General features: G+C 35.2%; 1 protein-coding gene across 1 annotated transcript; it reads left to right on the plus strand.

Annotated features, from left to right (window-relative positions):
- The first annotated feature begins 5841 nt into the window (after positions 1-5841).
- On the plus strand, positions 5842-25836 carry TIF3H1 (translation initiation factor 3 subunit H1). Its single transcript, XM_011623761.3, has 12 exons — positions 5842-6047; positions 6213-6292; positions 10274-10390; positions 10504-10607; positions 15116-15182; positions 19950-20083; positions 20193-20241; positions 20430-20501; positions 20589-20690; positions 20787-20854; positions 22157-22309; positions 25592-25836. Exons 1-12 carry the CDS (start codon positions 6038-6040, stop codon positions 25647-25649), a joined length of 1014 nt encoding a protein of 337 aa, XP_011622063.1. The 5' UTR covers positions 5842-6037; the 3' UTR covers positions 25650-25836.
- The last annotated feature ends 482 nt before the right edge of the window (positions 25837-26318 follow it).

Genomic DNA, 26318 nt, shown 5'->3' on the forward strand with positions numbered 1-26318 from the left:
ATTTGGCGTGAGCCTTGGCTCATACCAAAAGGGGCCCTATGTTTGGCCCTTGTTGTGAACCTAATTCGGACCTGGGCTGGGTTAGGTACAAGCCTGGACTTGGACCCAGAAGATTTCAAGTTTAGATCAAATGTGGACTCGGACTAAGGTCTAGTTGAGATTTGGCATGAGCCTTGACTCAAGGCTTGGACCTAGGCTAGACCGGGTACAAGCCTAGACTTGATCCCAAAAGGTTTCAACTCCGATCAGGAGTGGATCCGGTCTGAGATCTGAAACTAAACAACTCAGATAAGCAAACAATGTACTCGAAAACTTTGCCATGAATTATGGGTAGGCTAGGTCTAAGTGAGTTCCTAACTACAAAAATGTGGCTAGGCTGAGTAGGTCCCCATGTAGGTCCTGACCACCTATAATAGGAATCAACCAGGACCTACTATGTGTGAAGTTGTTTTGAGGCTAAGGCTTACGGAGGGGCGCTCACTATTAAAGTTACACGAATCCCAACCGCCTTGGTTCTTAAGCCTAGGTTCCCCTCACGACAATTAATGTCGAATTTTGGGGTTTTTGAAAAATTTTGTTGATTTCCCAGTAGTCCCCTGTTCATTGTATGCAAGAGTGTGTAAAGAAGTCGGCAAGTGAAAATAAAGTGGCTCAAGCAAAATGTGAGCACTTGGCACAAATTGTGCCGAGTGAGGTGCACTTTGAATCAGAGTTTAACCAACTGAGAGTACAGTTGATGTGCAGGGATGAGCAACCCCTAAGAAGATATACAGTTAATAAAGTGGAACCGAGCACATTCCATGCCTAGTAAGGTGCACCCCGAGTTAAGGCACAATTATAGAGAGAGTGCAAGTGACCCATGAAAGTTTATCCTTTTTTTTTTTTCTTTTTTTTAATGAAATTAGAGATAATTAGTAAATGCTAAATTACAAGCAAAGAAACAAAAAGAGATATTCTTTTTTAGTAATTTTTTTTTTGTAAAGAGGAAGAGGCCTTAAAGGTGATTTTTTTAAGTGGATATTCGCTTTCGTCTTTTTTTTTTTTTTTTGAAGTCAAATAAGCCTTACAAGCTCATTTTGTTTTTTTTTTTTTCATTTTTCTTTTTAAGCAAGATGGCCTTTTAAAATTTTAGTTTTTAGAAAAACGAATTTTAGGATTTTTTTTAAAAAAAAAAAAATATGGACTTTGAAAAGTATTAATTATTATTATTATGTTTTCAAAGGAAAGAATATATGAAATGTTTTTTTAAAAAAAGTTGGAAGACTTGAAAATGAAGTTTTTTATTAACAAAAGAGGGTACAAGAATTATTTCAATTTTTTTGTTTTTTTTTTTTTGAGGAATGTTATTTTTTTTTTTTTGAAAGAAAGAGGCCTAAAAAAATTGTTGATTTTTTTTTTTTGGAAAGTTAATTTTTTTTAATGAAAAATGATTAAACCGTGCATTTAAAAAAAAAAACAAAAATTGGATAAGAAAGATGATCTTAAATACCATTTTTTTTGGGGACATAGAATGGCCTTAAAAGAAAATAAAACAAAAAATTTTCTTCTTTTAAACAAAGAGGCCCAAATTTATTTTTATTTTTTTTGAAGCAAAGAAAGTTTTTCTTTTAGCAAAAGATTTTTTTTGGAGATAGAATGGCCTTACAGAAACAAAAAATTTCACAACAACGATATATATATATATATATGAAAAAGCCTTTCCAACACCTATAGGCAAAAATGAATAGTAATTTTTCCTACTCTCATCACCGTCCAAATTTCATGGCGCAGTCACGATTGTCCAGTAGTATTTTATTTTTCATTATATATATATATATATATATATATATATATATATATATATATATATATATATAAATCGGAATGACCGAAAATTTGGAGAGTATATATACCTTACTAAGGCGCATCTAATAAAAATATAAAAAAAAATATCCGTAAAAAATAAATTGACCAAAATACCCTCAAAACTTTTTGGGGGTATTTTGGTCAATATTTTCATGTAAAATAGTTTTTTTATAATTTTCAAAGATTTCCCTATTTTTGATGAATACATGCTTCAAATTTCAAGCCATTCCAATTTGTAGAAAAAAAAATGAAAAATAAAACACTACTGGACAATCGTATCCGCGTGATGAACTTTGGACGGTGATGAGAGTAGGCGAAATCACTGTTCATTTTCGCTTATAAGCGTTGCGTAGTGTTTTTCATATATATATATATATATATATATATATATAAAACAAAGAAAACAAAAACAAAAACAAAAACAAAATTTTTTTTAATATGAAATGACCTCAAAAACGTTTTTTTTATTCCCTGTTTGAAGTTGAAGAGGCCTTAGAACACAATTTTTTTTTTTATAGAGAAAAAAAAGTTCAGAAAACGATCAATTTAGTAGAAAATAAAACAACAAATAAAAAGCCAAAAATTTTGTGATCCAAGAGAGAACTTGTCACTGTTATACTCGGTTGCACGCACGCGCAAGGCAAGTTTACAGGGGCGTAGGGTAACATGGAAAAACTGGTTCTTGCTGAGGTAAAATCATGAATAGTTTGTTTCGCTAAGGAGGATGAGTCGAATGCATATCAGGCTACAGTCACACACATATGTACTTGGACCCCTCATGTCTGCGAAACCTCTTTGTGATTTATCTTTTGTGATTATCTTAAAGAACATGAGACTGAAAGCTTTATCCTTAGAAGTATAAGACAAAAAAAAAAAGAAAAAAAGAAAAGAAAAAGAAGATAACAATAGAAGCATAAGATAAACCAAAAGAATAACCTTAGAAGCGCAAGATAAACTAAAAGAATGAACTTGCTCTTTTTAGAAGGCAACCGAGTGATCTCTTTTTCTTTTTTCTCCAGCAAACAAAAAGGTATTTAAACGATGCCAACGAGAATAATAAAGCAAACTAATTTTTTCTTTTTATTCTTTAATCAAAACATGGCCTTCAAAAGGAGATTTTTTTTTTCGTGCACGGATCTAGCTAGAAATACCCCACAGTGGGCGCCAAACTGTTAACGGTACAGATCGGGGAGATCTCGAGAGGAAGATCCCTCAGATCCGAACCACAAATTGATTTTAAAAGTGTGATAGAGAGTGGGGACAATCAAATTCTAATCTTAGGTAAGCCCTACTAAAAAATGAGGAGATTTGCTTTTAGATCAATGGCAGAGTCAGTGTTGATCCAAAAGTAAAAAATATTGAATGAAAAGTGAATAAAATAAGAGAAAAAGAGATGAGAAAAATACCTGGCCAGGCCAATTGACCCTGGCACCCGAGGCTTCGAGGCCTTGCCTTATCAGAACCACGATTGTGTTTACACAGTGTGTTCAAACTTTACCAAGCATTGACTTGGTTGAACTAGAGTTTTGCTGATCTAAGCTAAAGTTGGTTTTAGGGCCTCAAGTTTGCTTCTCTAGATCTAGGGTTGCTCTCTGGCTCTCTTTGGTTTCTTAACTCACACGTTTGATTTTCTCAGTTTTTTTTCTTTCTTTCTAAAATGGTCGCCCAAATATCTTTTTGATGATTGAAAATAGCGTGTAAACGGATAAGTACCAAAAACTACCAAATATGTTAGGATACTGGATCACATAATGATGATCATGGACTATGGTGGTCTATGATTTAGGAGTCTACTAAAATAGTATGGTCCTAAGGGCTAAAAATAACCATGGCATTTACAAGTTTCAAAATGGGGTGCCTACCCTCCCTGTATGCAATATTTTTTTAAGGGTTGCTCTCTTTCCCTTTCCAATTTCAAATCAATGTCGTTAGAGATGGGGTTCTTTCTTATTCTTGTAGCACATATTCACCCTTAAAATTTGACTTAATAATGTAGTAAGTATATATAGGATGGATATAGAGATATTTATGTATTTCTAATAAAAAGTAAGCAAAACTTTATATAGAGCTGAAGCTTTAAATAATCAAATTAGAGCCCACCTCAAAACTTCCACTAGAAGAGGTTGTTTTGATGCCCAAATATCCTCAAATTGATCATCTCAACATCAAGTGACATAAGAAAAAAAATAGATTTCAAGTATTGGAAATAGTGTATCTTGTAGTGCATTTTTTGACGGTCAATTTTCAAGATTTCATAGATCTGCTTGATCTACACTATTTTTGAAGCTTTAAACTTTATAATTAAAGATGAAAATATGCTTTAAGGCTATCATAAAGGTTTTTAGTATTGAAACCACATTTCTCGACACTATTTGAAGGTGTGCTTTACTTTGATTGTTTAGGGCCTCGGCTCTATGCAAACCGCACCCTAAACATTATGCCCAATTTAGGTAGTAATTTAATGTAATGGTTGTATAGTAATATAATGTAACAACCTTCAAAAATTATGTTAGGGTCATTTGTTTGATCAAAAATTTAAAATATATACTCTTTTCATTCTAATGAACAATCACAAAAAAAAAAAAATTGAAAATGCTACCTAAAAAGTATTTTTTTAGCCCAATTAATATAGGTCTTCCATTTTGATAAGATGCTTAAATCTAGGCCTTAAAAGGATTTTTTTATTTTCTAATTTTTTTAGATGGGTTTAGTATCTTTAAATGAATAATGTTAAAAAAAGACAAAATAATTTTGAGTTTGTCAAGGCTAAGATCTTGAAATTTACCAAATGAATGGTCTAGATTCGTTGTTGGAAAGGACTCATTTTGCCTATATCTGGGGTTCAAATGGAATTGTTTTTTTTTTTTGGGATTGACTATCGAGATGAAGAGTGTGTGTACAAAATTTTAGGTCATACAAATACCTCAAACATGATTTTCTAGAAGTGTGGTTGCATTATAGTATGAAACAACCGTTTGCGTTAGATTACTACCCAATAAATTTTAATTTACAATTTTGTGCAATGATCATATATTTGGATTTTTACATTTTAATTTACACAAAGACCATGCTAGTAATTTAAAAAAGCAAATCACACTTGACCTTAATCGACCGTATGATCTATGAGGGTGGTTTGCATAGAGCCGAGGCTCTAAACAATCAAAGTACATCACACCTTCAAATAGTGTTGAGAAATGTGTTTCGATATTGGCAATATTTGTGATAGCCTTAAAATATATTTTCATCTTTAATTATAAAATTTAAAGATAAAAAAATAGTGCAGATCCATGAAAACTTGAAAATCTTGAAAATTGATGGTCCAAAAACGCGTTAAGAAATGCATTATTTTCAAAACTTAAAATCCATTTTTTTCTCATATTGATGCATCTTGATGTGGAGATGACCAATTTGTGAATATTTGGGCATCAAAACAACGTCCTCTAGTGAAATTTTTGAGGTGGGCTCTAACTTTATTTGTTTAAAGCCTCGGCTCTATAAAAACTGTGTGCATGATCTATTTTTCCAATATACTTCCCTCTTGATAACACTTCCTTTTGCTTGTGTTTCCTGCGCCTTCAGTCAAATAAAACAAGGGAAAAGTTTATATAAGGTTGCAACCTTAAATGTAGAATCACATATAAATCTCAAAAATCTATCGGAAATATTGTTTTAATATTGAAAAAATACTCTAATCGACATCGAGATGTATGAATATGAAAAAAAAGTTTTTGAGTCCCAAAAATAGTGTATCATGCAACACATTATCTAGACCATCCACTTTCAAGATTTTCATATATTTGTAGACCTACTTAATTTTATCTATTTTTAAAATTTAAAATTTTCTAATGAGGTATGAAATAAGATTTTAAGATAATACTAATAAATTTTTTCAACAAAATTACATGTTATAATAAAATTTTGAGGTGCGCCTTAATTGGTTTGTTTAAGGTTGCAGACACCACGCCCATAAAACAAACGCTGGTCCGCCAATTACATGCTCTTTTCGTCTTTGTACCCTAAAACGTTAAGGGCTTAGAACCTTTTTCTTCTCTGAGGCTCCGAAGCTCCTCTCCCCTACTGCAAACCCTAAAACAGTAAGGGCTTAGAGCCTTTCTCTTCTTGAAGCTCCTCTCCCTGCTGCAATTTTTGCTTGTTGAGATTGCAGCGAGCCGCTCTGTGTCTCTCTTTAAAGATGGCAAACAGTAAGACCTCTTCTTCTTCTATCATTCTTTGGTTATTTTTGCTATCTACATCCTTTTCTCTCACCTCTTGAACCTCTTCTAGGGTTTTGAATTAGAGTGTGTCACCATTGAAATGCTAGATATGTTTGAGATGTTAATGGCTGTATTTATGGTCTTTTTATACAGATATGGTGAGGTCGTTCCGTGATATTGCGGCTACTCAGGAGGTTGCTTCCCCACTCAGGGTTGTGCAAATTGATGGACTGGTACCCACTTTTTAAATTTTCTTTCTGTTCGGTGTTAGAGAATTGATTTGTGTGTAATGGGTTGAGATCGCTTCGTTGGTTTAGACTTTGCTTCATGAGGTTCTGGTTTTCTTTCACGGATACGGGGTGAAAAATTACAAAAATTGTAAGGAAGGATCTTCTGGCTTCTTACTGATTTGGCACCTTTCCGTGTATTTCTTAGCACACAATGATTTTAAGTTATAGTTCTTCGATTCCAACTAGTGCAGCGGCTCTGTCTTGCCCAAAGACAACGTTTTTATTGAGCAGAAATCGTCCGCTACAAAGTTTTTATTTAGCAGAAATCGTCCGCTCTTTATCTCTCTTAACACATACTTGATTCGTGAAAAAAGGATGCGATAGAACTGATGGAGGGTCTTGTAAAACCTTGGAATATTGGGAAACATCCATGGGAGCTAGAACCTGATTTTCTGTTATATAATTATTTTAAAATGAATAAGCTGTACAAGTGAGGAAAACAAAATGAATTTTCGAGGAAGTAGAAGTAGAACCTTTTGGACGCTATAAAGGAAAACTGGTTCCCATCCCTGGCCAAGCTCCTAAGGAAAATGAGTCCTTATTCTGTTTCTTGTCCTTGAAGAGAATTTGAGGTGGTGGGGAACTTATTAACATGTCAGCAACTGTTATTGAACTTGAGCAAATTCTTGACCAATGTTGGATTCACTCATTGTATGAACTATTATTGCTCGAATTTGTCATATTTGTTTCATTCACTATTGATATATCATAGGAATTATAAAGCTTGTGAAATACAAGCTCTATAGTATTTTGCCGCAAATTGAGATGGTTCGTGATTTATTTCTATGTTATCTTTCGAGGTACGGGGGAAAGAGAAAAAAGATAAAGTCTATAACATAATTAAATATTAATATGCTACTCTCTCTATGCAGGGGAGTCCGCCTTAGAGGTTGAGAGTTTAGGCCCTCCCTTGAGGCCTACTTTCACAATACCTAAATTCAATTCAACTTCTCTTTCCTGTATCTACGAAATACAACACATTTATTACGAGAAAGCAAACTCAAATAGCTATTTTGACTCAAGAAACCTAATAACTTTCAAATCCCAGGACTCCATCTTACCTACTATTAGCCATGACAAAAATACCTGTAAAACCTCTACAAGAACAGAGGATACAAATGCCACCAAAATTCCTAAACCAGAAAAGATCAAATTGAACCTAATTTCAAACTTCTAGCAACCCAAAAAAATCACAAACTACATTCTCTTGTGATTGGTAGAAGTTTGACCTCGAGCTTGTTGAGTTCATTGCATCCTTCTAAGGTCTTAGCAATAGTTGTTGATGGAGACCCACCAATTGTCTAAGCATTTTCTCTACCTCAATCAACCTACTAATAAAACAATTATTGTAGAACTAATTTTTATTGCAACTTTGGGATTTCTAACGTAATTTTGGTTTCTTTTTCGTGCTCAATCACTTCTTCTCTATGATTTACAACCAGATCGTTTACTGGTATGGTTTGTATGTTTGCAATCATGCTTGGATTAGAAGTTAAATCCATCTTCATGACATTCTTCTTCCCTTCGTTGCTTGAATCTGTCTGATATTTCTCGCATTTTTTTGTAAATTTTCAAAAATTTGATTCATGCACTCCAAGATTGGATCTGTGTAGTCTACATATGATCTTTTTTAATGTACAAAAATTCGGCCACCAAACCGCCTAGGCGGCCTGTTTCTCAAACCACCTAGGCGTGGCCTAGGCGGGAGGGGTCCAATCGGATTTGTTTAAGGTGGCTGGCTAGGCGCCCAAGGCAGCCACCTATGCAGCCTCAAGGAGGGTGCCTGCTTGGTGCCACCTCCTTATAGTTTTTTTCTTTTATTTATTGCGAGAGAATTAGGTCTATGGAGAGAGATTTTTTATTGTTTGTATTTCTATTCATTTATTTTAGAGAGAAAAAGTAAAAAAGTATCCTTTCTTTTATTTTTGTGCATTAAAAAAGTAAAGTACATGGCACATTTTAAAAAAAGTAAAGTATCCTTTCTCTTTTATTCAGTAAAATACCTTTCTTTAATTTTTAGAAAAGAGAGAGGGTACAATTCTTAAAAAGCATGCATGTGGCACATTTACACAATAACACATGCACATTGCCATGATATTAATATTACTTTTTTGTACAACTGCAAATTTCCTGGAATTAATATTAATTTTTATACAAATCGAAACCATAAAAGGGGAGAGAATCCCCCCCCCCACTCACACACACACAAAAAAAAAAAAAAAGAAAGAGAAAAAAAGGTCGCCTCCTCCTTCTTGAATGTTGTTCTTTTTAATATTTCAGGCTCTATGGATTGAGGCTTTGATACCAAATGATACATGGAGGAAAGAGAAATCAAATAAAAACAAAAAAAATAAGTAAATATTACGATAAGATACAAGCTTTTTAGGTCAGCAGGGAAGTCCATCTCAAAGGTTGAGAGATTTAGCCTTTTCTAGGCCTGTAAGGGAGTCCAAGAGATCTTTCACATTACCTAAACCTAATTCAACTTCTCTCTTGTATTACAATGCACAATACAAATACTTGTAAGGAAAAAAAAGAGAAAACCTCAACGGAATTTGACTCTGAGGAAACCTAATGACTATTAAATTGCAGCCCTTCATCTTTTCCGGCATCGGCCATGAAAAAAATACCTCAGAAAATCTCGACAACAACAAATAACACAAATACCTCTAAAATATTTAAAAGCAAAAGATACCAAATTGTAATTTCAAAATTCTAGAACCCAAAAGTGAATCTGAATTACATTTTTTATGCAAGTGGGTTATATTTTGGAACCTGCTTGATTATTATTGAATAAAGTTCTGGCACTTTAACTTGTCAAGTATTTTATTTATGTGGATTTACGGGCTTGGAAGGATCCTATTTTGGGTCAGCCAGATAGTGTTGTTGCATCACTATTTATGCCATCTTCCCAGTGGTTCTTGTTGATTACTGGATTATGCATACCAGTTGAATTGATTCGCTTAGTGGACTCTAACTAAACTGTAACGAGTACTATTAGGATTGAAAATATGCTTTATTTCTATTAGAAAAGGCACATTTTGTCCAGTAGAAGTAAATTACGTGCGCAATGACTAAGGTTTGCAGCTGCTTGCACGGGGTATGGAAAAGTTGGCATATAGATCCTGGTAAATTGCTTGCTATTTAAGGGATTCCCTGAACCTATGCAGTCTTGTTTCTGTAGGAGACCAGTTCATTGACATACCACCAGTACATTTTTTTGACATGATGACACCGAGCCTTTGTTGCACCTGATGCTATTGAATCAGCTGCTTTATCTTTCATACCTACTATTAGAAAGTGTTTTCGCCTACTTGATGCACTAAATATTAAATCACAGACTTCTGGATCACATTTCATGCGTTGACAGTACTGTATTAAATTCCGGCTTGATGAATGGGGTCAATTCCTTCATTATATGTGCCATTAGGCATAAAGGTTACAATTTTATTGAAGAACCTTTTTGTTGCTGGCCTGTATGATGTATCAAATATAAAGGAGCTGAACTTATGGTGTTATATAATTCTATAGTTGTTTCTCCTGATTATCTTCTCACCTGTATCTTTTTGTGAAAATTTCAGCTTTTGTTAGTTCTGTTCAGATTTATGTAGGTTTTGTAGTATACCACTCGGATCATATGGTGCTTGATTCTCTCCTATTTACTGCAATTGCACTTTTTGCGTGTTCATGTATGTTTTGAATCATTGCAGTATTTTCTGGTGCATCTTTCACAGCAGCCAGACTTAGCTAGAACTATGTGAATGGCATTAATTTAAGTCCATCAAATCAAAAAACAAAAGACAGGTTACATCAGATTTAATTAGGGATGATCATGTTCTGCAATAGTGAAGACTACGCATAACTAAAGTGGAATGACACCATTAAACTGCTTAATTGATGCCGTTTCACTTTGCTGAACTACAGGTTATTTTGAAGATTATTAAACATTGCAAAGAATTTATGCCATCTCTAGTTACAGGGCAGCTTCTTGGTTTGGATGTTGGTAGTTGTCTTGAGGTTACCAATTGCTTTCCATTTCCGGTATGCACAGTTCTTTTCATTAGTCTATTCTGTAATTATGCTCTTCTTCTTATTTTTTACTAAATGAATATTGACTTATCTCATTTGCTTTGTTATCTACATCGAATTGCTAGAGTCGAGAAGAAGATGAGGAAATTGAAGCTGATGGAGCAAATTATCAGCTTGAAATGATGAGGTGCTTGAGAGAAGTTAATGTTGATAATAACACCGTTGGATGGTTAGTGTTAAGTTTTTCTTCAGCTTTGCACACTTTTGTATTTAGCACTTTCATAAACTGTTTTTCTTCATATTCATGTGTTTTCTTTCTCTAATTCATCTAATATCCAAATAGATTTAATTGTATTGAACTATTGTGGACTTTCTAAACATGTAGCTCTTACAAAATCCAAAAGGAGTTATTGGTTAGGTTCCGAGACGGCAAAACTTTGTTCCCCTGTAATCAGCTATTCTTGTCTTGATGTGGTTAAATTTATGTATTATATTAGAATTATTAAGCCCCTTTTTTTGGATGGTCACTATAAATGTGCATATTGGTAAGAATGATTGTCAACCTGGCGTTTATATTCCATTAGTTTATGGGAAGATTATGGAGAAACCTCAGTGGTAAAGTATGATCAGCTCGACCTTGAAGAGAAGTATCTGAGTGTAATTATAACCAAAAAAGGAATGCTGATCTACTGATGAAACATTGTCATGCATTGACTTGTCCCCGGGTAGTGAATCTACCAAATATAGTGCGTTTGCCTAAGTTCGTCTGAGTTAGCTCAGTTGAATTTTTGGCCTGGGGTTCTCAGAATTTCTTGGCTAATTGTCTGGCATCTGAATCACCGTGCTATCAATCATTACTTGTTGTGTAAGAACTCATGTCTTATGCCTGTTGGGTTTTCTAAGCTGCATATTTGAGAAGAGTTAATGACAGCTGTAAAAATATTTTAGCCCAACCAATGTTATGTTGGCATATGACATGGAAATTTTGCAACTAGTGCATGCAAGACTTGTTGGAGCATTTATTGTAAATCATAACTAGTGTATCAAATTGATCAATTATGGAAAACATGAATTATTTAAAAAACAATTTGGAAAATGTCAACCACGAATAAAAACACGATAATTCAACACTTATAGATTCTAACCAGTAGTATCTGTCACACCTAGCGAGTTATCCTTATGTTTGAGCACAAGGTGAGGCCTCCATTGACCAATTCTTGAAGCCTAATAGAGCAAATCTTAAGGCTCTTGAGTAAGGACTGTCCTTTTCATCTCACTTTTTTTGTCTCGCAAACTTAAAAGAAAATCATTTGCAGAATGTGCCACTTATTATTAAAAGAAAAATAAAAGGAAAGCATTCGAGCTCGTCATAATTGTGAAGGAGAATAAAAAATTCCATTCTCTGGAGTCGTACAAGTATGATTGGAGGACCAAGCTCTCTCTCTCACTCAATTTCTGCATGCTTTCTCAGTAATGATAATGTCTGCCCAAATCTGCCCCCTCCCCTTCTCATCTCTCTCAATCTCTTAGAGATCATGATGGATTGACTACCCATGTATGTTACCTATATCTCATCCCCATTCCCCTTTTCTGTTTTTGAGGAGTGTGGGGGATTATGAGAGCACTCTCTCTCTCTCTCACACACACACACACACACACACACACACACAGACAAAGGGGGTGCCCTTTGAGCAAACAAGAAATGGAGGGAAATTCATGAGACAATCAATTGCAGATGGGTCTTTTGCAACCGAGCCTCTCTCTCTCTCTCTCTCTATTTTCTTGTTGACACTCCCTATCTCATCCAAGTTGAAAGTCAGACTTGCTTTTAGTGAACAATAAAGGTTGTTTGGGGTCAATTATGTATCAGAAATCACCGAATCAATCTCTCTCTCTCTCTCTCTTTATGTCAAACTCATTTCTTGTTGATGCTCTCCATCCTATCCAAATCGAAATTCTGACCCTGTTGATATCATCTTTAATATCCTCAAACTCCCTCTCTGTTTGGGCCACCTAGGAAATGAGGCGCGGTGCCACCTAGGCGGCCAAGACCCCTGGCCTCCTAAGGCGACGAAATCCGACTTTTTTAACACTGGTTTCCTCTCACCATTGCCAATTCTTTTTTAATTATGTCATGAACATTCCCTGCTTCTGTCATTCTGGCTAACTGCATGGTTAAATAGTGAGAAATCTGCAATGTACAAAATAATTTTATGCAAAAAGTAGCATTAGAAAATTGAACTATGAGATCTGGGAAGCTCATAACGACCTAGACTTGTTGTGCTTTCCAAAATAAGTTGGACGCCTATTTAAGTCTAATCAGAAGCACTTTGCTGGATGGTCAGACATCATTTATGTTGGGCTAGGTTAGTTCCGCATGTTGCTCTTTTTGGCCTGTTTTTATATTAGACAAAGTGAGAGTTCTTGTTTTCCTCTTCATTTGATAAAATAGACCAACAAAAGAAATCACTAATCGTCTACATAGACTGCTCACCAGTTATCAGACGTGTCTATCTTTTTGGTGCTCTTGCCTCCACTGCTAAAACTTTTTATCATAATGTCATAAGCTTGCATTTCTTCTCCTTGGAACTTTCATTTCAGGTTTGTGTTTGTAAAGAGTCCCTTAGATGCGGGTAGCTTGGTTGTCGGTTGGCGATCTCTCCATGGAATATCATTGATGTGACCAGAGCTCTAGCTCCCCACACAATGGATCTCGATCTCTGGCTTAAAGGGATCTTGATCCCTTTGGAAGGGGGACAGTAACCCCACTAAAAATGTGGGTGGATCTTGGTAAGGAGGATCTCGATCTTAGGGGGGTTTCAAAATTTTATGAATTTTGAAAATGACGTCTTTGATTTTTTGGCTGACTTATTGCTTTCAAACAATTTTCTAGCTTATGAACACATATCAGTGATTTTCCATGTTCATGGCTGTGGTTTGCACTGCTGGTTGAAAACTAGTGAGCCGACTTGAAACCACATATCAGTGATTTTTCATGTTATAACAAATTGAGCCATTGTTTGATTGGAGCTTGGACCAGGTGTCCTTCTTGGTCTTGTTCTGTCAATGTACTCCAAGCTTGGCCTACAAAGTCGCCTTTTTATGTACAGACTCAAATTGCATAAAATATGTCTACATATAATCAGCATCTATATGTACTGCTGATCAGTGTTATTTAAATGTGGCACACTTTTGGAATGCACTACGATAGTGCATCACCCAATGCGTGTTGGATGTTGCTTCTGATTCTGCAGTAGACTGTGCATGTGATATAGGATGAAGGAGCCTTTGCTCCTGCACCAGTGTGACACATGAGGTGGGCTTAAAAACATATGGGACAATAGGTTTTTGGGGATACTCAATAGGATTGAGGAATTTAAGGTCTAATAGGGTAGGGCTGTAGGTGCAATGATAGGGAGGGGTTAGATATGGTTAGGTCAATTTTTAGTGTTTGTTTAAGGGTTTTAGGATGGGAATACCTTTCTGTAAATTACATTTTAGGGTTTAGATAAGGAGGGTAGCTATATGGTTATGGTGACTATTGAGCTAGTTTGCCTAGGTTTTGGAGAGGTATAGCTAGGTTTTATAGAAGGGTTGGAATGGGTGACAAATTTGGTGGTCGGGAATCTGAGACAGGAAGAACCTACAATTCAAAAGCTAAGGTTTTGGGGAATATATCCTCCAAAAGGAGTGTTCTAACCTTTAGGGGAGACTCTCAAACCTAGGGTACAGTTGTACAACTACTCTCTCTATGAAAAGAGTTAGAGGAATCTCGCTATGAGGTGAAGAAATCACTACAGATTGCCTAAGACCAACAAATGAAAGAGAGTATTTATAGAGAGTTCTAAGTTCTATTGCCCTATACTTGAACCTTTGAAAGCATAGAAAACAAACTCCTAAAGACTAGGAAACTATTGAACTCAAAGGTTTTCTGAACCAACTAGAATTGGTTACTTTCTATAAACCTAATGACTTAAGGAAATTAAATTTAAGACCTAATTAAAAAATGTCTCAATAATGATAAGGAAGAAACCTAGAAGACTTGGGAAAATATAATTCATCAATAGTAAATAAATTTCATCACTAGTTTTTCCAATAGGGTTTCAACCATAATTTGAAGTCCAACGGTCCAGATTCTTAAAAACCCTTAGGATAAGGGATGTAGATCTTCAAGATATATTTGATTTAAGCTGTGGATCACACCAAACAGATATCTGTGTGGATTACACATCTTTAAAAAAAGGTTGTGTTAGCATGAACTTCACATTTACTGTCCCATTAACCAAATGGAAAGTCATGCGATTTAGAGTTGGAAATGCTTGGAATGGTATATGATCTCTATTTTTCTGAATTGGGGCAATTATTTCCTGATTGCTTTTTGGACATTGTGTTCATTTCTTGTTTTGCATATAATCTCACATATTGTTGGATTCTTTCATGTTATCTACCACTGATGAGTATCTCTGTGACCATTTATATTTGAGTTGCACCAATATGATGCACATGCTAATCTTTGTCCAGTTAATCACTGCATTTATGTATTGAGATGTTCTTGGGTCAGTATGTCTCCTTATAAGGGTCCTGCTGGTTGCTATTTTAAGAAACTCTTACCAGGTTTTAAGCTGGGGAGTTATGGTGCTGTTAAGTTTCTGATAGTATTTTTCAAAACATGTTGAAGTTCACCTTTGCATTCCAGAGTATCTAAGTCATATCACAACATTTGTGTTTATTCATCAGGTACCAGTCAACATATATGGGATCATTTCAGACAGTGGAGTTAATAGAAACATTTATGAATTACCAGGTAAAATTATCTGTTGTGTAACCTTTTGGCAAAGAAATAATTCCTGATTGCATTATTCTTTAGCATTTTGGTGGTACTAGATTGTTTGTACTGAAAATGAAAATTTCCTCGGTCTTTTATTTTCTGAGACTTTTAATGCTATCATTTGAGCAGTGTTCAGTTACCTGGTTTTTAGATTACTTCTTCTGATCTTTTTTTCTTTTTGAATCTGTACTCTAGTATTTTCTGTGGTCAATATAAATAAATAGTCCTTCCTTTTTATCCTCTTCATATGACCTTGGTTTCATGAACTGCGAGAGTGTGTGTGTGCTTACACTAGTCCTTATGTGTACGTGTATGTAGGTACGGACATGTGTGTGCATGTTTGTGTATAGGTTGCACATGCAAGCTTTTGTTAATAAATATTTGTGCATATATATGCATTGTATGATATGGAGTGCAGGAGTTAGAATAATAATAAAGAACTTGTCAAATTGCACTGAGATCAAACATCCAGTTCGTAGATGAATTATAGGAGGACAATTTAAAATAATGGGTGGTGGAAGAGCTTGAAAAGTTCTAGAATCTATTGAAGGGACAGAAACAAGGTAGACTGGTTTTAGAAGAGCCTTTGGCTAGTATGGCTACAGTTGCTGGAGATCAGTTGAGGTCTATGCATTATTGATTGGATGGATGTGTGTTGCTGATGGCGAATATGGAAGACATCGTTTCTCTTATTTTCTTTTTCTGATAATTATGGAATAGCCTAGTTTTTATGGGATAAACGTCTATAATTAGGATCGATGATGGATCATGTATGGCTGTAGTGCAGAACTTGAAAACAAGATTTCGACTGGTCAATCTAGGACGAAGTGCCGTGAGGAGTAAGGCCATCTTCATGAGTCCAGAAATCAGTAATGCATTTCCCATATGGTGTATGAACTTTATTGATCAAAAAATGTATTCATTTAAGGGCCTGCTTAGATGCACTCTTAATCACTAATAATTCACTGCTACCAAAGTACCCAGTTCTTGTGAATTATGATCAATATGATAATATCATCATATATCATTATAACCATATCAATGTTTGACAATTTGCCCGCCCAGCCGCCTAGGCGGAAAAATTTTAAAAACGCCTAGGCGCTAGTTAGGTGGGACTATTAGGCGTCCTGCATCCAGGTGCCTGCCTAGGCGCTACAGTCTAGGTGGCCGCCTAGGCGTCGTCTCGTGACAGTTTGTCAAACGGTGGAAAAAACCCTTGGGGGGGGGGGGGGGGTGTCAAAATTTGTCATTTTTTTCCTCTAAAAAGGAGGGAAAAAGGGTTTTGGGGGATATTCTAAACCCCCAAAACCAAAACTGTGCCTCTTTGAGAGAAAAATTCCTCCAAAACCTCTCTTTTGTGATTTTTATCGAAAGGTCGATAAATTTTGGATTTTTTCGATTTCTTTCTAAAACAAAGGCAATAGTTCGTGGGTGCTTTTGGAGCTTCTAGTGGTTGATTTTGAGGACTTTTGGTGATCCAATAGATGAGGTTTGCACCGACATCGATTTGACTTTGATATTTTTAAAGTATTATCATATTTGAACAAGGATTTTGATTTTATTTTGCTATAACATATTATGTTGTGAATCATTTGGTTTTTCTTTTACTTTTTTTTTTCTTTTACGATATATTTACATGTTTGTGGTTGAAAGATTGATTTTTTTTTTTGGTGATTTATTGAATTTTTCCTCATTTGGAAGATGAAATTGTGCTTTTGCGAATAGTCTTAAACTTTGGATGAAATTGATATTTTGTGAATATTTGATATTCAAAACCAAATCTTATGAATATTAATTAATAAATAATAATTATAATATAACTTTCATCTTAATTAATAGTCCACGCGTCCCTGTTCCTGGGCACTTGCCTAGTCCGTTAGTCCCCCAAAACGCGGAGGCAACTGCATACGCCTTTGTGAACATTGAATTGAACCATATTTATAATAATATCAAGTTTTAAATTATGAGGAAGATAATCATCATATTATATTAATTAGTATGAATATCATAATAACATTATCAAAAATTATAATATTATCACTCTTTCCTCTTTTGTAGTCAAGATCACATTATTATCTTCAAATATTTCAAAAATTGTATTAAATATTTAGTGGCCTCATTTGTTATTAATAAGTATATGTAAAATTATCAACATTATAATTGATACAGAATATTGTGCTGCCTAACAGCTATATATCTTTTTTTTTATTTTAAATATCACACATAATATATTAATATTATATAAAGAAGTCTACTACTGATACAATTTATTGTTATCGAAACAGGCCCTGAAGAACTCTCATGCAAGGGGAAAAAACCATCTGACTAGAGTTGTACTCACTGTTGTAATCGGTGATAAACCCTACAGTTGTACTCCCACTGTTTTCGCCTGCTAATCCAGTCCCTTTTCTGCTTGAAACTCACCTAAATTGGAGACAATCATGTTTGTTAGTCACCTCTAATGGACGTTTGTAAGCAAGTGCAAGAGAATTTTACCCCCTTTCATTAGTTTATGATGAATTTCCTCACTTCTGTCCTTCAAAGGGCATTTCTCCTCTTCCCAATTTTATTGTTATCGAAACAGGCCATGAAGAAACCTCATGCAAGGGTAAACCATCTGACTAGAGGACCTGGCTAATCGGTGAAACCCTACGGTTGTATTCTCACTGTTTCCACCTGCTAATCCAGTCCCTTTCTGCTTGAAACTCACCTAAATTGGAGATAATCATGTTTGTTAGTCACCTCTAATGGACGGTTGTAAGCAAGTGCCAGAGAATTTTTCCCCTTCCATTAGTTTATGATGAATTTCTTCAAAGGGCATTTCTCCTCTTCCTAATGTATTGATTAAGCTTCGCCACTTCATAAAAGCTTCAATCATCAATTTTTAAGAACTGATTCCAAGCAACAATTCTCTCCTCTACTTTTCTGATAGTTCCGCCTAATTTGTCGTTTCTTTTCTCCTCTTACAAAAGCTTCTCGCCTTCTCATTATGGCTCTGGGTTCAAACTGAATCACATGAGAATCCAGGGGAAAAGAAGCCTGTAGGTTAGCAAGAGATGGCTAGAAATCATCCACATTCTGACTTATTTTTCATCGACATTTATTTTTCCCTGCAATGAAGCTTGGTTCATGGCTTCTTAGGTTAAGCTGGTTGAAGCTTGCGCTTTCTATTTAGTGAGGGGGAGTAAGCCTTCTTGATGGTGCCCAAGGATTTTTGAGAGCTAAGGAGAGGGGGAGTATGCTTCTTGATGGTGCCCAAGGATTTTGTGTGTGTGTGTGTGTGTGTTTGTGTGTGTGTGTGTGTGTGTGTGAGAGAGAGAGAGAGAGAGAGAGAGAGAGAGAGAGAGAGAGAGAGAGTCTGGGTGTTAACTATATTCTGCAGATAGTTTTTGAGATGTCAATAGTAGAGAATAAAAAAATAGATAGAAGGACCAAATAACTTACCAAATAGCCAAACATCTAACCAAATAATATTATATAGAATATAGGGTACCTGTCAAACATAATATATTGATTCACAACTTAACTGTGTGTCTTCTTACCATTTCCTGGCTATTCATGATGGAAAATAATACTGATATCTATTCCCACGGTCATTTCTTATGCAGCTTTAGTAGATGGGCGGTTTTCAATAAATATTCTTAAACACCATATCCAGTCCAATAAGAAGTTTCAGTATTAGCATATTACTTCTGAGAATCGTATCAATGTTCTCTTGTGCTCTGTCATTGATTGATAGTGAGTGTATGGTGATGAAGTTAAAGCCAAGAACCATCATAACTTGTTGAACTATTGCACATTTCTACAGCTTGCAGAAGTGTGAAACTATATATTACTTTGGAAATAGTAATATCCTAAATTGGGAAGGCTATGTAAGACAACTGGATGCACGTAGACCACTTGGAGTATTTTACTTGTGATCAAATATCATCTTTTTAGGCAACCTGTGGGATGTGCTGGTTCTTTTAAGTTCACGGCTTTTTAATTCTTGGAGGAATCTGTTGGAGGTTTGATACCTGCATGATTGAATAGGTGACTCTATTTCTTATAGCAAGTGTAAGAAGGTTCTAAACGTTTTGAAATGGAACGAAGGATCGACTGTAGGGAGTTGCAAGTTGCAAATTATGAGAAAAATGTGGAGCGTTTGGATATAGAAATTTCCGTGGATTGCAGCAGTCAAGGTGTCAAACAATTTGTGAAATTCCAGATTTGTGCAGGTAGTAGATAGTTTACATAAAACTTGAAACCGATACTGTGAAGGAATGCTGGAAAAACTGAGGATATGTTTGGGATCATGGTACAGATTCTACTGAATATACTGGATGGCAATGTAGTATATGTTTTTTATGGGTAATGTAATTTGTATTTTTTATGGATGTAATTACCTAAAAATAATAATCTCAATTGTTTTTTTCCCATAGTGACGAATCTTGACTGCCTACTCTGTGGAGTAAGCAATTACTCTTATGATATGTTACCAGAGTGGCATATTGGATGGGCAAGGTAGTCTACTTTTCTTGGTAGCACAAATAAGCTATTTCTCTTGCCGGACTTATAGTTTTTCACGTGGTTTTGTTGTCCGTGTGTGAGTCCGCAGTTGGTAATGTGCTCCATTTTACCTTTCAATTTATTATTAACCTATCTAAATGAAAAAGGACCTTCTAGTACCTCAATACATCTGTCAACTTAATATATTTCTCTGACTTTTACGTCTTTCATAGATTCGATGTTTTACTTCTACAGGAGAATATTAAAAGGTGTGTCTGCATTATATATGATCCTCAGCGGTCTAGTCAGGGGGTTCTGGCTCTCAAAGCATTGAAGCTTTCTGATTCTTTCATGGATCTTTATCGCTATAACAATTTCTCAGGAGAAAAGTATGATTCTTTCTGTTGCATAAGTAAATCAGAAAATGCTAATTTCTTTCGAACATTTTCTCTCTACCATGAAGATTATTCAATCTAACATGCTTTTCTTGTTCCTTAGGTTGAGGGAGAAAAATCTGTCATGGGTAGACATCTTTGAGGAAATACCTGTATGTTTTTATGTCACCCTTGTTATTTCTGCTTTAACTGACCCCAATTAATTGGGAAAAGGCTATGATGATGATGACTTGTGATTTCTGCTTAAAGAGATGTATGCATGTTGTGATTTAAAAATGATGGATCAATTATTGTGGTCAGTTAAAGATGCATGCAAATTATATTTTTTGCACGTATACAGGTTAAAGTTTCCAACTCTGCCCTTGTTAGTGCTTTTATGACTGAGCTAGAAGCAGATGCACCTGTTAGCCAGGTTTGAGCTTGATACCTTTCCTGGCAGGGTTGCTTTTTTTATTTGTAAGCTGCAATTTTCATTTTCATTTGATGTATATTGTGGCAGTGTGATTATGATCGTTTGGTTTTATCAACAAATCCATTTATGGAGCGGAACTTGGAGTTTTTGGTAGAATGCATGGATGATCTTTCTATGGAACAGCAGAAGGTGGATGGTTTACATTATTTTGTCCCCAGTTCTAGATGTTAGCTGCTCTTCCTTCATTCTATGAGTATGCTTAACACTGAACTGTGTTTTCTGCAGTTCCAATTCTATTACCGCAATCTTTCACGTCAGCAAGCCCAACAGCAGGCATGGCTACAAAAAAGGAGGTGGGCCTAGGAATTTGCTATATAATTACTTCTATTTACTAGGAAAACTTAAAGGAACTAATGTGAACTAATGCAAGCGTTACAAATTCGGGATAATCAACGGGATCTTTGTTCCCATCTCTGTCATTTATACAAGTTGCATGAGGTTGTTATTGCTGAATGTATTTCAGTTTCATCAGTTTGAGCTTGTATAAAATGTGCGATTCATGTCAATTGTGGTACTTAGACATGGTGATAACTCTGTGGCACCAATGCTGTGGTCCAACTGGATTGTCTAAGCTGTGATACATATACATGATGTCATAGTTCTCGCTATGGAAATAATCTAAATTCCACTAATTAAAGGGTTGTTTCTATTAGAAGCATCAACTTATCAGTAAAACATATGTGCAATTATGACTAAATACTAGATGAATTATGTTTGTACAAGACTGGCGATTAAGTGGGGAGGTGCTTTGCCAATCACGAGAGTTGCTCATCTCTAACATGTCTTATTCCATAAGTAACCTTACGAAGGTTTCAAGATCGTTCTTAGACATGCTTCTCTTGAACCTTGTTGTATAGAGTTTTCACCTACATCGGTTGTTGTTGTCAGAACATACTATGTTTTCACATCTTTACATTATCTGTCACTGCATCATCCACAGTTCTATTTTGGCAAAATGTCTTGAAATTAAATCTTAGTAACTTCTAAATTTTTCTTTTTGACTGTTGTAGTAATTTATAAAATCAGGAATCGGGCTTCAGCTTGAGTAATTAGCTTAGCAACCCTACATCTCAAGTTCGACTATTACCACTGAATTGTCCCAAAAAAAAGAATAACTTACAAAATTGTAAGCATTGGAAGTTGATGGGAAAGATAAATGGTTGAAACTGACCTGGAATTGTCTATTTATTTCATATTTTGGATTGCTTCTTGTACTGAGGAAAAATCCTCACCATATCAGAAACTCTCAGACTTTATAGCATCTCTTAATCTGAACTGAGATGGTTAGGTAATTTTCATATTTTCGTCTACTGTAATTTTACATTTTAGGTGAAGTAAACTATAGGCTATGGTAAAAGCATAGCCCTTAAGAGTGTTGATGTGAGGAACAGTGATCTGGAGAAACTGAGACCCACCAGAATAATGAGCCCAAAGGTGGGTCCCATGCTTTCCATCATCATTCATCATTTTATGGCAATGGCACTTAGAGCTATTGTCCTTAGGGCTATGATATACAGTATATACTTAATTTTAAATTAAATTTTGTTTTGATGGTGGATATGGATATTTTTAATTTTTATTCATATGTAATGCAGGGCTGAGAACAAGGCACGGAAAGATGCTGGAGAAGATCCATTACCTGAAGAAGATCCATCAAATCCTATATTCAAGCCAGTTCCAGAGCCATCACGCTTGGACAGCTTCCTTATAACTAATCAAATTTCTAACTACTGCAACCAGATAAATGGGTATGTAATATACTGTATGAAATTATTCCTTGAATTTCTAGATTGTTTCTGTCTGTCATCACAATTTGGTCTGCTTGCTTGGTGAGTATGGTAGAAGGGCTTATCAGATCGACCACTCTAATAATGAAATTGCACATTCATGTTGGTTTCATGGTTTTGATGTGCCCTTCTGCTTGTTTAACTGCACCTTTGTTTATTGAGCTGTTTTTACATGGTAGTTTGGAAATAGAAATGATATTTTATCCATATTTTAAATTAACGAGTGATTTCTTTTCCTAATAAGAATAAAAAAAGACTAAAGAGAGGAAAATGATTCTTGAAATATGAACAGTTTGACTTTGAAAATATAAACCTTACTTAAGAATTGAGAAAAATCTCAAATTCCGTTAACTGATTTGTGGCTTGAACTGGTATGTGGGCTTTGTAATCAAGTTGCAAACATCCTAGAGCATGAACCCCAAATACAATGCGTCTTGGTTTCCTTGCATACAATACCATGAGTTTTTCTTATTGCCTGCTTCAATGGAACTGGAAGGATCTTAATTTTTGATCTCATCATTTTTTCCTAGCTGGTCTTGTTCGCGGCTGTTGTCTGCTTCACATCATCACCTACTAAAATGAGCGCATCCAGCTGTCATACTTGTATTGGGTAGAATGAAAGCTGCAGATTCTCTTTAGCCGTCCCTTTTTTTGCCAGCAATGAGAGTGTTGCTCGCACCATATTTAGGTAACCTGTAGCTTAAATAGGGCTACCTGTTTCTGCTGCAACATGATAAAGTTGCGGTGCAGAAAAGGGAAAAGAAAAAAAAAAAGTGCTGAAGTTGCAGGGTTAGGGAACGTAAAGACTTGCATCAACAAACTAACATGAACAATGAGATATTGTCTATAAACTAGACGTGCCTCTCTCATAGCAATTCTACATACGCAACCACCACTCTAAGAGTGCAACCACTACTCTATGAGAGCTTGTGCAAAGCATCTTATTCATATCCAAATTCTAGCTGTTAAAGAAATAAATATAACTAAAGACTAATGATAAACTGTGATGAGTTTCCATAACAATCTGTTGTGGGATTGGCACCACCATAAAATATCTAGCTGTTGCCGCTGGCTTGTGATGGCTCAGCAGACAATTGGCTGTCTATTTAGGACGGCCTGAGGTGTTTTAATGTGGATGCCTAAGAACTGGTGGATGGTTCTATAATGTGGTTTTGAGTGAATGCTTGAAGCTCTACAAGCATGTTGCGTGAACATTGTGAGACTTGATATCAACAATGCCTCATTGTGGCTTTGGAACCATATTAGGTGTGTGTCACTCAAATCACAGCATATCAAGAATGCTTCTCTCTAGTGGCAAATGAGGAAATATATCTAATGTTCGTATTTCTATCTACCTATCTATCTATCTATCGATAGGTATATACTTTATCGATGGGTATATACTTTATCTTTGCCCATCAAAGGGCATGTGTATGTGTGTCGGTTCATGTATGGAGATGAGAAAACATGCCCATTTGTAAGGGCATGTTTTAGGCCAGTCACGAAGAAAGACTCTGAGCACTGGAGATCTCAACAAGACAGAAAAATTGGAATGCTCTGAGTAAAGGGGCAAAATAAAAGATGATGAAAAGAGGCCTACAATTGAGTTATTATGCCACAACAATGTGACACCTAATGTCAGCCAAGAGTGAAACTTCTTTTATTTAAAAGAAAAAAGAAGAAACGTCAGCTACTGGTATGGCTTAGAAGTGATTCAAATTGGTAATTTAAAGTATTAATCAGATAAAATCCCAAAAAATTGTAAACGTATAGGAATGTTGTATAAATTTTTTGTAATGATTTGGATGTTGTTGGCTAAGATTGGTGAGTGTTTTTTGCCATACTCCCTATTTTTATATTTTTTTGGAAATTTTTAAAGATGTCCTCAGCTATAAATCAATTTTCTTAAATTCATTATTCTATACTTTTTTGAGCTTATTTGGACTTTTAAGGTTGCTTTTGGTTTTATTTTATTGGGCAAGCTTTTTATGCTTCCCCCATTGCATAAAACTTATGTACTTTCTCCTATCCAACCGTCCATTCTGAATGGACGGCTGAGATGATCCCAATCGCAATGTCACATCTCTACACTATTTTATTTTAACTTCTTTTCTACGAAATAGTAACTCCAAATTTTGGGCATTCACTCCTCTATTAAACTCGCAATTGTAAAAAATATAAAAGAAATATTCCCGATAAAATAAAATGACCAAATTTTAGGTGTGCTCCACTGAGAAGATGACACATACTAAATTTGATATTCATACAATTTGTAGAAAAAACTAAAAATAAAATACTCTGAGGTGTCGGATCAAATCAAACGGTCAGTGTTTGACTTGATCTAAATTTGACGGCTTGATGGGAGAAAGTATATATCATCTATGTTGTAGGGGAAGTATAGAAACCTTTCCCTATTATATTTACTGTTTTATTTTACTTTTTCTTTTTTTTTTTGTGAATTTTTCGAGGGCTTTAACTTGGGCAAGTCCACCCAGACTCACCCCCAAGTAACTCACCTTGGGCCACAGCTGAGTACCTAGCCCAAGGTGAGTACCTAAAAACTGCATTCTACCATGTGGAGGGCTTGTGCTCTGCTGCTTGCATTATATTTGAATCTGCCTTGTGCCGTGTTTGCTGTGGTTGTTTTAGTTTCAATGGCTTGCAATGTGTAATTTCAAATGGGAAAAGTTTCTATACTTCCCAAACAGCACAGAAGATCTATGCTTCCCTTACCATCCAGCCATCCAATTTTGATCAAGAGAGTCACTTATTGTTTGATCTTTAGATCCCACGTCTCAAAGTATTTTATTTTTAGTTTTTTTATACAAATTGTATTGAATATGAAATTTGGTACGTGCCATCTTCTCCTTGGGGTGCACTTATAAAAAATGTTAAAAATAATTGTGGATAAAATATAATGACCAAAATACCCCTTGAAACTTTCAGGGGTATTTTGGTCATTTTGTATTATTGGAAATATTTTTTTTTATAGGATTGGACGTACAAAATTTGGTGTTAATATAGTTTGTCAAAAAAATTTAAAAATAAAATAATGTAGAGATGTGACATTGTGATTGGGGCAATCTTAGCCCTCCATTCAGAATGGACGGTTGGATAAAGGGAAGTATATAAGTTTCATGTTGTAGGGCATAGAAAGCTTTTTGTTCATTGCAGCATGCAGTTTATGATAAAATGATTTGTAACAGGGAAAATCTTAATTTGGTTCGAATTTGATCTTTACAGGTTTGCAGGGCAGAGTTTTAGCCGAATTTATTTGATGGATGCAATCCATGACAATTGAGCTGTTAAATATCCAGTTTGACGTTGTCAGGTTTGGAAACTGCATTTCCTTGGAATTTTGCGTGAGGTCAAGGAAAGAGGATACATTAATTTTCACTTCCTGCCATTACTAGAAAGTGTTACAACATTGTTTTGTCAAGAACTTGCTCCAGTTTTCTGTTTTAATAGTAAAACATGTTTCTCTCGGATTTCACCTTTCTACCTTTTTAACCCCTTAAGATCCTCTAGTGGTTTACTAGATAAAGTTCAAAGGTAAATTACTGAAAACAAATGGAGCATTTTGAAGTCTCTTTCCTCAGCAATATTAAAACTTTTTAGCTAGATGGGTGCACCGTGCCATATCCAAAAGTGGCGCTTGATCGATGGAGTCATAGTTGTACTATTTCCTGACAGCAAATTTTCAACTTTTAAGCAATCTGGGTACAATATGCCATTATCAAAAGGGTATGGTTGGCAATTTTCTAAAAATAATGTTGCAGTGTGCTACACTATTTATTTTAATTAGATGTATATTTGAAATGTCTTTAAAGACCTTGGCACATTTTTTAAGATTGTGTCAGATCTACATCATCCAAATAAAATAAGATGGTGTAGATTAATGCAGCTTTCTACAAGTGAGGTTGGAACTTTATGTAAATTTTTTTATTACCAAAATTGGTGTGCTGTAGAT

The sequence above is a fragment of the Amborella trichopoda genome, chromosome 6, assembly GCF_054954075.1.
Source record: "Amborella trichopoda isolate Santa Cruz 75 chromosome 6, AtrichopodaSantaCruz75HAP2 v2.0, whole genome shotgun sequence".
Classification (NCBI taxonomy): Eukaryota; Viridiplantae; Streptophyta; class Magnoliopsida; order Amborellales; family Amborellaceae; genus Amborella; species Amborella trichopoda.

Excerpts from the sequence above, each read along its gene's own strand:
- TIF3H1 (XM_011623761.3), top strand. Across the intron at positions 10,391-10,503 it reads CCAATTGCTTTCCATTTCCG|AGTCGAGAAGAAGATGAGGA; the intron begins GTATGCACAGTT and ends TCGAATTGCTAG. Across the intron at positions 22,310-25,591 it reads TACTGCAACCAGATAAATGG|GTTTGCAGGGCAGAGTTTTA; the intron begins GTATGTAATATA and ends TGATCTTTACAG.